The sequence below is a fragment of the Plenodomus lingam genome (genome assembly GCF_022343315.1).
Source record: "Plenodomus lingam strain CAN1 chromosome Unknown contig_11, whole genome shotgun sequence".
Classification (NCBI taxonomy): Eukaryota; Fungi; Ascomycota; class Dothideomycetes; order Pleosporales; family Leptosphaeriaceae; genus Plenodomus; species Plenodomus lingam.
In genome coordinates this window covers 1150839-1163863 of record NW_027093929.1, presented here as the reverse complement: position 1 = coordinate 1163863, position 13025 = coordinate 1150839, and the positions used below count along the sequence as shown (strand labels likewise).

The 13025-nt window shown below is 47.0% G+C and overlaps 5 protein-coding genes across 5 annotated transcripts; 4 read left to right on the top strand and 1 right to left on the bottom strand.

Annotated features, from left to right (window-relative positions):
* Positions 1–322: 322 nt before the first annotated feature.
* On the top strand, positions 323–1365 carry IAQ61_000816 (uncharacterized protein; the record flags this gene model as incomplete). Its single annotated transcript, XM_003842485.2, has 2 exons — positions 323–1026; positions 1095–1365. 2 exons carry the CDS (start codon positions 323–325, stop codon positions 1363–1365), a joined length of 975 nt encoding a protein of 324 aa, XP_003842533.2.
* A 1930-nt stretch (positions 1366–3295) lies between these two features.
* IAQ61_000815 (uncharacterized protein) lies at positions 3296–3628 on the top strand (the record flags this gene model as incomplete). Its single annotated transcript, XM_003842487.2, has 1 exon — positions 3296–3628. The coding sequence occupies one exon, from the start codon at positions 3296–3298 to the stop codon at positions 3626–3628; it is 333 nt and encodes a 110-aa protein (XP_003842535.2).
* A 189-nt stretch (positions 3629–3817) lies between these two features.
* IAQ61_000814 (uncharacterized protein) lies at positions 3818–5574 on the bottom strand (the record flags this gene model as incomplete). Its single annotated transcript, XM_003842488.1, has 4 exons — positions 3818–4531; positions 4582–5237; positions 5285–5416; positions 5469–5574. The coding sequence occupies 4 exons, from the start codon at positions 5572–5574 to the stop codon at positions 3818–3820; spliced, it is 1608 nt and encodes a 535-aa protein (XP_003842536.1).
* Positions 5575–5644: 70 nt separating this feature from the next.
* On the top strand, positions 5645–5941 carry IAQ61_000813 (uncharacterized protein; the record flags this gene model as incomplete). Its single annotated transcript, XM_066094826.1, has 1 exon — positions 5645–5941. One exon carries the CDS (start codon positions 5645–5647, stop codon positions 5939–5941), a length of 297 nt encoding a protein of 98 aa, XP_065955134.1.
* Positions 5942–6722: 781 nt separating this feature from the next.
* On the top strand, positions 6723–7966 carry IAQ61_000812 (uncharacterized protein; the record flags this gene model as incomplete). The annotated part of the gene is made up of 3 exons (XM_003842489.2): positions 6723–6807; positions 7133–7202; positions 7883–7966. Coding segments are annotated over exons 1-3 (234 nt in total), but the record flags the coding sequence as incomplete, so codon positions are not given.
* Between the last annotated feature and the right edge of the window lie 5059 nt (positions 7967–13025).

Below are 13025 nucleotides of genomic sequence, written 5' to 3'. Positions count from 1 at the left end.
TTTGTCTCACGCTGAAATGATCAATCCATGACCGTCTGTGGAAATCTGGTGCTTTTTTTGACCTTGCTCTTTATGGTGCAAGAGGACCAAGACTAGTTTTTTTATTTTAGGCTGCAGTATGGAATCATGTTCCCATACACTGCGAGTCCACCATGCGGCATGTCTCTGACTTGGTGGGGATCCAACCTAAATGGCGTCGGGACCTTGACGCAACCTTGAAGCTTTGACCCCACCTAGTCGCAGAGCTTCCCCCACACCAAGCACCTCTTGACCATCATTCTACATGCCACGCCCTCTCACTCTCCTACATCGCCTACGACTAATGACAAGCTCCTACTACCTCGCAAAACCCCTCTCCACAGGCCAGCGCAGCCCTTCTCCACCAACAGCCATCCGCACCATGGTCACAACCGTCGGCCTGGACGAGATCCCCACCCTCACGCTCCTCTACAAACTCAAGAAGATCGCACCCAGGGACACCGACGCCACACCCGCCTACCCGGCCTCCTCCTCGCTGAACGACAAAATCAGCGTCATCCGCCAAGACATTACCACCCTTGCCATCGACGCCATCGTCAACGCAGCAAACACCTCCCTCCTAGGCGGCGGCGGCGTAGATGGCGCCATCCACCGCGCCGCCGGCCCCAAGCTCCTCGAAGAATGCGAGACCCTGAACGGCTGTGAGACGGGCAGTGCAAAAATTACAGACGGCTATGAACTGCCGAGCAAAAAAGTCATTCACGCTGTCGGTCCCATCTATTGGAAGGAAGGCTCGCGTGCGGCCAAGTTGCTGGCGGGCTGCTACAGAACGAGTCTGGAGTTGGCGGCTGCGAATGGCTGCAGGAGTATTGCCTTTTCGGCGCTGAGTACGGGCGTATACGGGTATCCTAGCGGCGAGGCGAGTGAGGTTGCGTTGGAGACTGTGCGCGAGTTTCTAGAGGATGAGGAGCAGGCGGACAAGTTCGATCGAGTCATATTTTGCAACTTTATGCAAAAGGACGAGGATGCTTATTTTAGAAAGATTCCGTAACCTTCCCCCCCCCCCCCCCCTCTCACACGTCATGGTACGCAACACAACTAACACTCAACCCCAGCCACTTCTTCCCTCCCGCAACCGCAGACCCAGAAGCAGCAGAAGAGGCAAACACAAACAAACAGAAGCAACAAGAACAGGATACCACCGAACCCTCTGCCCTCCTATCCCAACTCCCCGACGCCCCGACCGTCGATCCCCAAGACGCAGACTCCGACGCGCAACAGCCATCGTTGAAACGGCAAAAGACAGACGAGGTCGATGACGACTTTGTCGTTGTGGAAAAGGACGACGTGGCTGAGGGGACTCCGCCCCCTAAAACTGAAATCTGAGACGTCTCGTCGATCTTTTTTCTTTCAAGGGGGGGTTGTGGTGGTGTAGTGAGGTCTCTCTATCTGGTCTTCCTAGTCGTGAGGGTAAGAAAGATCTCATTCTCACATCCACTAGACTATTTTCTCTTTCTTTTTCTTTCGATTTTGGGGTACTTTGGTTTATGATACGGGCTAAGTGGGAGCGCGTTGGAATGGCGCTAGGGCATTTTCCCTTTCTCTCTCTCTCTCTCTCTCTCTTTTACTTTTCAGAGGCGGATGGGCTCATGGTATGACGTGAGATGGCACAGTAGGGCATGAACTTTCACGTTCAATGAGGATTATAAGAGGGGTTGTTGTATATACCCAATGCCACGAATGAATTACGAAAGGGAGGGGGGTTTCAACGTTGATGTTGTTGTTGTTTTGATGGGGTTGGGAGTTGTGATTGGAATACTTTTATCTCGCGCATGGCCTGGTATTTTCGAGACTGGCGATGGACGATGGACGATGGGCGACTTGTGACTTGTGACTTGTGACTGGAGACCCTATACACATTGACATTGCAAAGTAGAAAAACCCCACCTCAGCACATATCCCCCGCCTCGTCACGGATACGATCTCAGACTCACTGTGGTGTGAGATATGGTTCATGTTTCCATGTTTTATGTTTTATGTCATTGGGGTGGTTTGATGGGTGGGTGATGGTGCTGGGACGTGGTGGAATGGGAATGTGGACGGACGGGGAATTATTGCAGGTGCTGTAGTAGCAGAGTATTAGGGAACCGGTTGGTTGAGGGGGGAGACGGGGAGACGGGAGATGAGGATGAGGGGAGTTTATGCTGTGCGTTGTAGAATTTGGGGTTGGGATGGAAGGGTGAGGACATGAGGGGTTAAAGGAAGAAAGAGCTGGTTAGAACTGCTGGAATGAATCTAGGTGAATCGGCTGCTGCTGATGGTACTATTACGGGATAGAGATACGAGAGAGATATCAAGGTATTTGAAGCATTCCATGAAAATGCATGCAATCGATACATATCCTCCAAGGGAGTTAGAATATTCAAACTCCAGTTGCAAACAGCCTGTGTCTAGGAAAGGGCACAGGCGAGGAGAGGGAACTGTGGATTAGTGAGGGTATGATCGAACACTTGGAAAAGTTACATCTAGAGAATCTGTATGTCCTTCATGTCACAAACAGCTATTGTGGTCACAATGCGCACACGAGTACATCTCACGACACGTATCATGCTTACAAACCCAACCGTGTAAAACAAAGAAAAACGTCCACAACAACATCCAGCCCAACCATCCACATCCCCCGCTCAATTTACCATCTCGCATCTCCCCCTTGCAAAACGGTCACGCAGATCGTCGATCATGCACACACGGGGGTATTTGAATCATCTGTGGAGTTCCGGGAACTTGGGTTCGCAGATGAAAAGCCTTACAGGATGTGGAAAGAGTGATTACACCCCTGGCCCCAAAGTCCGACGCCATGTAGCATGGAAACGCCCTGCAGTAATTGCCGGTAAGCTTTTGAATCTGGGGTAAGGGAGGACATGGTGAGAATAATGGGGGATTTGGTTAAAAGTTTGTTCACAGTCGTGTCCTCTGATGTGTGTTTGCTTTCCTTTACTTTGCTTTGAGTATTTTCCCTCTGACGTTGGGGATTTTGCGCGCTGCTTGTATCACTTGAAGAAGAAAAAAGGAAGTTGGCGGACGTGTAAATGGTTCTGCCTTATGATGTCGCTGCGGCGATAGGTGGTGCATGGCTTCTCTTGAACAATACACTGTACCATCCCCTACCCATTCTCTTCCCTTTCCTTCCCTTCATACCCTCCCATCTAACCCCCAGCCCCATCCCCATAGATCGCACCTCAACGGCACCCTCAAGCCCCCCGGCGACATAACCTACTATCCACGCGGCCAACTCCTCTACCACGCCTCGGGCCACATGTCCGCCACCATCGTCGCGCCCGCCGCGCTCAACGCCTCAGACCCAGATCCGGATTCGCCGCTCGACGCACCGTTTGCGTATATTGCGCGCCGCAGTCTGTATTATGCTGGTGAGCTGAGTGTTTGGCCTGGAAGCAATGGGAGCGTGGGGACGTTGACGCATGGGCCGCTTGTGGTGGCGAGTCGGCCGAGTTGGTTGGGCGTTGTGCAGAGGAGGAATTATGTGATTTTGAGGCGGGGGATGGGGGACAGGGATGTGTTGCATTTGTGGGCGAGAGATGAGGAGGGTGATGTTGTGGCGGATATATGGTGGGTTAGGCCAGAGGTGTGAACGCGAGACCGAGAAAGGGTGGAGAGAGGGAAGATGGTAGTGGTGTAATACATGGAAATAGGGAAATGTGCAAGTGTTTGGGGGAGGTGGCAACTTTTTTTTGTATTTATTTGACCGACAGCAAGACACCACTTGAGGTCTACGAGCTGTTGTCTGTATGCGTGCCAAACCTACCCTGACCGCCGTGGTCTACATCTTCTCAATGGTTTCTATGCCCACGTTCTTCTCCAACCCTTTACTTCTTGCTATTACGTCTTCGTGTACCACAATGGGTTTACCGCGCAACTGGGCCCACACAGCCTGGTGAACTGGTTGTGCGAACAGGGCGTCCATCTCCTCGAGACTTATACCCTTGGTTTCGGGAACAAAGAAGAAACTCCAGATGCCCATGGCGACGAGAATGGCGCCGAAGAAGAAGTAGGCTCCGTAGCCCAGATCGGAAATCATGTATGGCGTGCTTCGGGCAATGATAAAGGACCCAAGCCAGGTGTCCGCCGTGGTGAGCGAGACACAAAGCATTCGGATATCGAGGGGAAAGATCTCACTGGCATAGGTCCAGGTGATACCTTGCCATGTTGCGCAGATGATGAAGGCGTTGACGTATACACAAACCATAGCGAGGTAGCCCCAGCCGTTGCGAGAAACATCACCGCGAAGTGCGGCGGCAGCTGGGTCAGCTCGCATGACGTATCCACCAATGTACCACATGGGAATGCAGCCAAGAGCTGCGCCCCAGATCAGACCTTTGCGGCGACCGACCTTTTCGACAACGACAAAGGTAAAGGTGATCATGCCCAGCGTCTTTGCAATGCCGTAAAAGCCGGTGGAGAAGAGCCTGAGTGACGTACCGGAGATACCTAGAGTTTCAAAGATACGGGGCGCATAATATGTGATGATGTTGACCTACTGTGGTTAGTGACTGTTTGACGGGTATTCATAGTGGAAGAACATACACCAGTGAAGGACTGCAAGAACATGAGTGCAAGTCCGATAGCCATGCGGTTTCGCACACCCTTTTGGAACAACTTCATGAACTGTGCTTTCTTGCCCTGGCGATTTGCACTACGCTCCTCGACCTGTGCCCTGATCTCGCTCATCTCATGTTGAATGTACGCGTGTGAGGCATCGAGGCCACGGATCTTGGTCAAGATCTGTTCTGCTTTTTCAAAGTTGTCATTCTTGGCCAAGAAACGTGGTGACTCTGGGCACCATGCAACACCAAGGAGGAGCAGTACTCCTGGAATCAACTGGATAGCAAGTGGAACGATCCATTGCGCTTGTCTCTCGACATTGATGGTCCGATCGGTAGCGTAGTTAATCCAAAAGCCGAGCATACCACCGCCCTGGGAGGCAATTTCAAAGATACCCACAAGTCGACCACGAATGGAGGGCGGTGCGGTCTCGGAGATGTACACTGGAACCACCATGGAGGATGCGCCAATACCAAGACCGGCTACGGCTCTACCACCGTAGATCATGTTGAGGCTACCTCGAGATGCAGTCATGAGTGTACCGCCGAGGAGGAAGATGGAGGACGCAATTATCATGGTCCTTTTCCGGCCGATTCTCTCGGCGAAGGGAAAAGCAATGAGGGCACCGAAGAAGCAACCTGGATCTATTAGTAGTGATTTGAAAAACTGGCACAATGAGACTGACCGGCCTGAAAAGTGGAGACGATATTGCCTTGAATAGTGTCGCGATTGGACTTTGCAATGTCGTTCATACCGAAATCACGGATGAACGAATTGAGTGCCATGGTACCACCGATGACGGCGGTATCATAGCCCACTACAATACAGTCAGCTGGCTACTGCAGGGGCTGTTGATAATCATATCTTACTGGCGAGCGCAGACATGGACGCGATCAAAGCAATGGTGTGGATCCTCCAGTTGCGGACCTCTGGAGGGTCCAAAGTACCCGACGCATGAGTGTTAAAGCAGCCCATTCCAAAGTAAAAAATTTCAACGGTAGTATCGGCAAGAATGAGTTAGATGTCAGAGCTAGGAGGCCCAACGATGGATCCTTCATCAAAAGCAGGGACCTCGCAAGGCTTTATGGCAGATAGTCCCCTCAGACCAGAAGACTCCCATCACCATGCTACCGGCCGCGGCAATACAACCCCAGGCGCCACCACAGTCGTGATATTGCGAAGCGATGCACCACGCGCACATAACTCGTCCCACAATACCCCAGTTTACCTGCTCCTTCGAGGCAGCCGGTGGATTATCGCAGCGAATCTGGGGGAGCAAGTCTTAGCAAGGGACAAGGCGAAGACTCTTGTGTGCTTTGGAAGTACTGCGCCCAAGTCTTGATAGGCTGGTATGGGGTGGAGGTTGCATGAAGGTTTGCTTGGCAAGGCGACCGTAAGGTGATGGTGTCCGCTCCTGGAGCTTGACCGATCGACTAGCGCTTTTACAGGTCTGCGGGGTAATCGCGGGGGGAACGGAGAATCAGTGGGTAAAACCGGAGAGGGAAGGTATGCCTCGTTTCCAAGTGTTTCTCAGCCCCATACATTCTCTATCTTCTCCTTTTTCCGGGGTTGATATGGTATGCAATTGCTGTGAACTCTTTCGTTCCGGGATGAGCATCTCCGTCGCTTTGGCTCACCCCCCATACCTACTTGCGGGAAAGCATACGGTAGCTCCAAAAGACAAGAACCACAACATCGCATTTCAGTCCAAGGAGATGCAAAACAGAGATGCAAAACACAAGAGAGGGTCTAGAGCTGAAGTTGGTATAGAGACGGCGGCACCAAGGCACCAAGCCGCTGCCCAGAAGAGACAAGGCGCCACCGCCCGATGCTAGAGCCATAGCGCGTGTTTGCGGCATTATATCAACCGCCGAGCCTACAAACAAACTACATGTCGTTAGCTTTGACATGCGAATACACTCTTGGGTGTCTTCCACATGCCTTACCATAGGCAATGGCGAGGATAACACAAGCTAGCATAGGTAGAATACAGTAAGTTGCATGTCATACCAAGTGTTCAGTCTTCGTGAGATTGGAAATCAATCTGTGACGATCTGGATTTATGCTTCCAAGAGCTGTACCGTAGGTATAGCCAAGTTTTCAGTCATGTCGCCAAATCACAGACATCATGTCCATTTCTAGCTGCCACACTGTTGATCATGTGAGGCCGCAGGGGAAATTCATTGCGATCCGGAGAGACGAGCGGTAGTACGTTTGCACCCACCTAGGTTCAACAATGAAGAAAGCATTTTCTTTACATGCTGCGTGGGATCTTCGTACACAGCAAAAGTCAATGGGTTGTACATAGTAGGCGAAGAGGAAATCGTCAAAGTAGCACGTCGACAGTGTGATACACCTTAAAGATCAAAGATGCATCAAAAATATGCTGTCATGTCCTATTATGGTGTCTGCAGGGTTCTCTCGGGGTGGCGAATCCAAGCATCATGATGATACATCCACAGACTTCAATTCCCCGTATCATTCCCTGACAGGAACGGACATTGCTCCGTGCTCGCAACCCTATTGGAACCAGTATGCTGTACCCCAGCCATCTTTCCGGGGCTAGTCAGGTTATCCGTTCCGACATGGGCATCACTTCTAAGGTGAGACATCACTTAACTTGTGTAGAGTATCGTGGTCGTGCTTGTTAGAGTCGAATGTCATGATTCGTAATACGATCTTCAAGTTAGAGGCTTAGCGAAATAACTTCGCGCGATCGGCTCAGCATTGAACCATCTGATTTTTTGAGAAAGAAATTTCATCAAGCGGTGGTAAGAAGTATTCCCCAATAGCGGAGGTCATGAAAATAGAAAGCACTGAGATGGAAGCTGGAATTTGCTGTCGGTAATCCGGCATCCTAAGATGGCAAGATGAAATCATCGAACGACGCCTGACGGCCAAACTCTGTCTCGAGGATCTTGGTGTTTCTACCGGTAAACCATTTTTGTGGAGTCGAGTACTGTATAAGTGTTGAGCCCTGTTTCCTCCCAGATGTCTGAGTCATACCATATCGGGCTTCCTACCTGCCAATGAGGAAAAGCTATGTGCACGGCTGCCTTGACAAGTGCTCATTAGGCAGAGTCTTAGCAAAGCCAAGAACGCCAGTGGCGTACCAAGAAGTTCGCCGATCATTGTAGCTGCTGTGTCCTGGGTTGTGCACTTTAGGATTTTACTTAGATATCGCCTCGTCATCCGCCCCGGGTAGCCTAACACCGTCATGGCGCAGACATTTGTCTGCTCAGTCAAGGATTAAATAGCATGTGAATCATTAACCTAGCACTAGGCTAGTTTACCGTTCCCAACGCACGCATTCCGAGGCATTGAAGACACTGAAGATGAAGTGGCGCTGATGCCGGGAAAGGCCAAAGAGTGAGAGATTGTCAGCACCATTTATCGAGAACAGATGAGAAGGGAGTTATCGGAAGTAATGCATTTGGTTCATATTGGGACTGGACCGATTACCGGTACCTAAGATAAGGAGCAACATCGTGGTTCAAAATTCATTCATAGGCCATGTTATACTAGTCCTCTCACTACAGTACAAAACTGGTTTACAGTAGCTATGTTTATCTAAAGTAGACTAAAAAGTAGTTTAGGTAGAATAAGTAAACCTAAATACGGTTTACTATACTAACGTTATATATTCTATAAAAGTAAATAACTTTTATTTATACTTGTATGTCAGGACACAGGGCTCCGCCGACCCTGCTGACTCGAGCATGGGCCAGAGTGGCCCAAGCTAGGCAGATTACGTGATCATGGGCAGTATAAATACCCGTGAGAATCGATACACACGGTATCGATTCGTTTGATATTCAATCAACACCTACTGTCCCAATCTACCACTAAACTTCTGTCTCCCACCGTGACATCTTATATATAGATAGATAGACAAGTTCTTCTTATCCTTTTATACAAGACCTATAGGTGTAGGAATTATATTCTTTTCTATATAGACGCGCACTCCTATATGCCTTTAAGGTATATTGGATACTTCTTAAATGCCCCTACCTACCTGCGTTGTTACATTGTGCACTTAGGTTAGCAATCAGCGTATTTAGTAATTTGAATACCACTAATTATCACACTTAACGCAGACGCCTAAACATTCAGTCCTAGAAGCACCTCTGTACATTTGCAATAAAAAGGTTGCTTGTATCCGTAAACAGAATATCGCCTAGAAAAAATATATGTGGGTGCATTGACAAACCCTGCACAAGCTAAATGTTAACACTGCGCGATGCATTTTCGCACACGCTAACCTAATGCTAACGCGTTACAATGTGTACTGTAACTTATATCAAAGAAGCAGATTAGAGGCTGATTGTTTTGTACATTATACGTATAAGTGTAGTAAATTCTAGTTTTACTGTGACTCTACTAGATTAGGGAAGGACCAAATTAGTTGCGAGTATCTGATCAATCCTTTTTCACTAAGCGACGGTAAATGAATTATGTACAGATGAGAGACCTCTCCATGAAATTAACTAATTACAAAGAATTGACCATCCTAGATTAGGAACCAAGGGCTGGCATCCGGACCTTTTGTAGAACTTAAATACACACAAGGACACTACTAGTATGTGATGATCAATGCGAGTTCTGTGCTGACGCTGACTTACCATTTTAGAGTTATTCTGCCGATTCCTCCATATACTGAACTGACTGTGATTTTTTGCAAGAACTCCTACAAGGAACCCCCTGGAAGAACTCCTAGTGTTGAAGGGTGATCATCTGATGATCTTTTACAAGACTTAGAATTTCGGCGCTATATCCTTTTAGGGGGGTGCATTTGTACCCGTTGAATCTTAGAGAGAACTTTGAGAGCGACTTCAAACGGACCGTTCCTCGATGCATGCTTCACGATGCTCAAATTTCGGTCGCTGAGTCGATGTTCATACACAGTCACAGCCTTGAAGGATGGATTATGATGCCATCAGGGCTCAGTCTTGCAGTCGGGCCATCATATTACGCCCATAAGACTTACAAAGAGGACCGCTGAATCGAAGAAGAGTTTGATTGATACCTGCTACGGCATGGATATACCCGCGCTTGATCGATTGATTACATTGACTCCTACTACTTGCAACTCAAGGGAGGAAACACCCACTGGATCGGAGCGGGTAACTCAGTTGCCCACGAGAATTGCATGACACAAAAATATCAGAAGAGGGACGAGATAATTTTCTCGCAATTTTGTTCAAGCTCAGCCAATCAGCCACTCAGTCGTGGCGTAACTAAACTCCAAATCTATAAGCCTCCTAAAAAGACGATGACGACTCTACTTCGCGCTTCCCTTAAGACAGCATAGGAATCACCCAATTCAAAAGTCGAGAAGATCAACAAAGCCAGCTTCTTTCCTCATATATGGCTGTGCAGTGCACTGTTCCTGGTTTCAAAATTTGACCGGATGCGTGAGCTTACTATGGTGGTAGGTAAAAGTGCTCACCGTGGGTCTACTTGCAGGGGGTAAGTAGGGCCGTGCTTACGGAGATTAGAAACTCTGTATTCCAACACTTTTCATGCAAATCTATAGTAATTTGTATGGTAATTAATGCACCCCTGAGTTTCTCGATGTTTCTATCTCTTAGTCCTCAACCCCTATTACTACCCCTTCCACCACCTCTACCACCACCTCTATCACTACTTCACTATCACCTCTATCTACTATCTATGTCTTAAACACTAATTACACTACTATCTACACTAACCTAAAAGCACTAAACCTAGCAATATCTTACCTAGGATAAAAGATTAGATTAAATTCTACTATCTAGACCTACCTATAGCACTACGGTACAAAACCGGTTTATAGTAGCTATATTTATCTAAAGTAGACTAAGAAGTAGTTTAGGTAGAAGAAGTAAACCTAAATAGGGTTTACTATACCATGTATTCCACTTTTACTTCTACTTCTATTAATCTACTAGTTTCCTACTAACTATCTAAGTATTTTACCCCTCCTTTCTTTAATCTTCTTTACCACCTCTACCACCTCTATCACCACCTCCACCACCTCCACCACCTCCACCACCTCTATTATCACCACCTCCACCACCTCTATTATCACCACCTCCACCACCTCTATTATCACCACCTCTATTATCACTACCTCTATTATCACCACCTCCTATTATCACCACCTCCTATTAGTAAAAATATCATGACTTATTATTATGTTATATGTGCGTATAGCGTAAAGCTAATCTTTTCTACCCCTTTTAGTCTTAGTTAGGTATTATAGCGTATAATAGAAATAAAACTACTTTTTATACTTAATTTAAACACCTACTATAAAAGTAAACCACTACTTTAATAAAAGTAAACCACCACTTTAATAAAAGTAAACTACCACTTTAAACCTATTTACGGGTATACACGAGGTCAGTTTACACCTATATAGTAAACCCCTAGTGTACCATTCTACAGTAAACAATTTTTTACCGTAGTGTAGGGCAACAGCCTTTATATAAATAACTACAAGAGATTGTCCGCGCAGCCTAGGACTTAATTACACCTAATTGGCTCTAATTACTAGTAAATAGTATAAAGGCTTGCTGCTAGGTAGTAATTAAAGCCTAAGGTGGGCATACTAAGTATTAAGATACTTTAAGAAATGAATATATTACTGTATCACCCCAATCTAGTATAGTTAGATACAGGGGTGGCTCAGACGCCCCACAGGGGAGCACTTTTGCCTGATACCATAGTACAAACCTAGTGAGATGGCACAAGTCGGACCAGAATCTCCTCAAACCTTAGGCTTTCTTTACCCGTAAGCTCGTGATCAGGTTGCGCACATTAATATAGTTCACTTTGAATGTGGATCAAGATTTCCCGTTTAATTCATCCTCGTAGGGTTAAGGTCAAGAGTCAAGGAACGCAATCACCGAGCGCTTGTTTAACAATATATCCTGAAGAGATAGATGTAGGTAGCCAATTTAACTGTACATGCCAGGCATTTACAAACAAAAAGGTATGGTGTTCTTAGTATGATGCCAGAAAGTTAGCATAATGATTGCAGATCACGACATTAGGGTTATCTGTAACCATGATCAATATTGGTTCACAAGTATTACTGCAGCCAGGAGTACCTCCGTAGCTTACATGAGACCTATCCAAAATCCCATCATCAGTGCTTTACCCCTGAGTTTCGGGAGTGCCTTACAATGGGCACCATCGTCACACTTGGTTACTGGGTTCATATCTGACAGCCAGGGTCCATGTTACAAATGTATGTAAGTGGTTGTAGGAAGTAGCGCACGAGACGGAATCCACTGTATTGGAACTTTGTTTTAGAGCGCAGACATTTTGCGCCTTGTCACAATGTCATAACAGGGCACATTACCACTGATCTTATGTGGCCATGGGGATTGCAAAGACTGAAACAACAAAACGAAGCTTACTGTGGTATACAAAGCGACTAATCACGGTGTGAGATTACTCCGAATAGAGCGTGCTTACGAGATCTTGGCAGGACCGATTGCGTCCTTGCTGATCTCCAAAAGAATCGATGCATTGGTGTACAGTACAATGAATAAACTTTGAAGTAGAGATTGTGCAGCTTTCATTCGGTACGACTCGGTATAATACGGACATCAAGAAGGAAAGAACCAGCGTGCCCAGAGCCTGTACCATTTATAGTCTAGATATGATCTATTTCGGGAAGGCAGATGTACAATATTGGAGGATATACGCACGCAGCATATGGCCTAAGCATCTCTACTACCTCAAAAAAAACGTACACGATTCACCCAACCAAACGGTCTGAAAGCTTGTATCTGTTCCATCGCTACACTTAGGGCAAGTAAGCGATTTAGATGGGGAACTGATTTCCGCAATGACGGACCAAGCTTGGTATCTTTACAACCGCGAAAATGACTCACTTGTCACGTAAGTTACCTAGTACCCATAGGTCACAATGCAGCTGCATCTAGACACGAAGGCAGAGACAGAAATTGTTATCCAGGCCATCAGCTTAAACATATTACCTATCCATGTAACCATTGTGTGTGAGAATACAAGATCTACAATGGATTAGTTTACATCTTGTATTTCAGATAAGGGGGGACCTAAAGTTATACTTATGAGGTGCCAACTCTGCTTTGTAACTATAATGAATCTACAGAACCTGCGATGTTTCCCTTCAGGACAATCAGTGTTAGTGCTAAGTAGACATTCCCCTAGCGTTAGCTAACAGCGAACCTGATAAGTGCACTGTAACGATTAGCTCCGTCTGTATCAAGAAAAGCGGGATAATATCAAACCAGCGACATAATCAACAAAGGCTAGATACCCTAGCAGAAGGAAACACTACTAGCATAACAGACGCAGCTAACAGATCTAATATGTGTTAGGACACGGTGTCTATTCCCACTGCGCTAAACAACCAAAAAGGGACGTATAGTCCATGAATATGGATTATC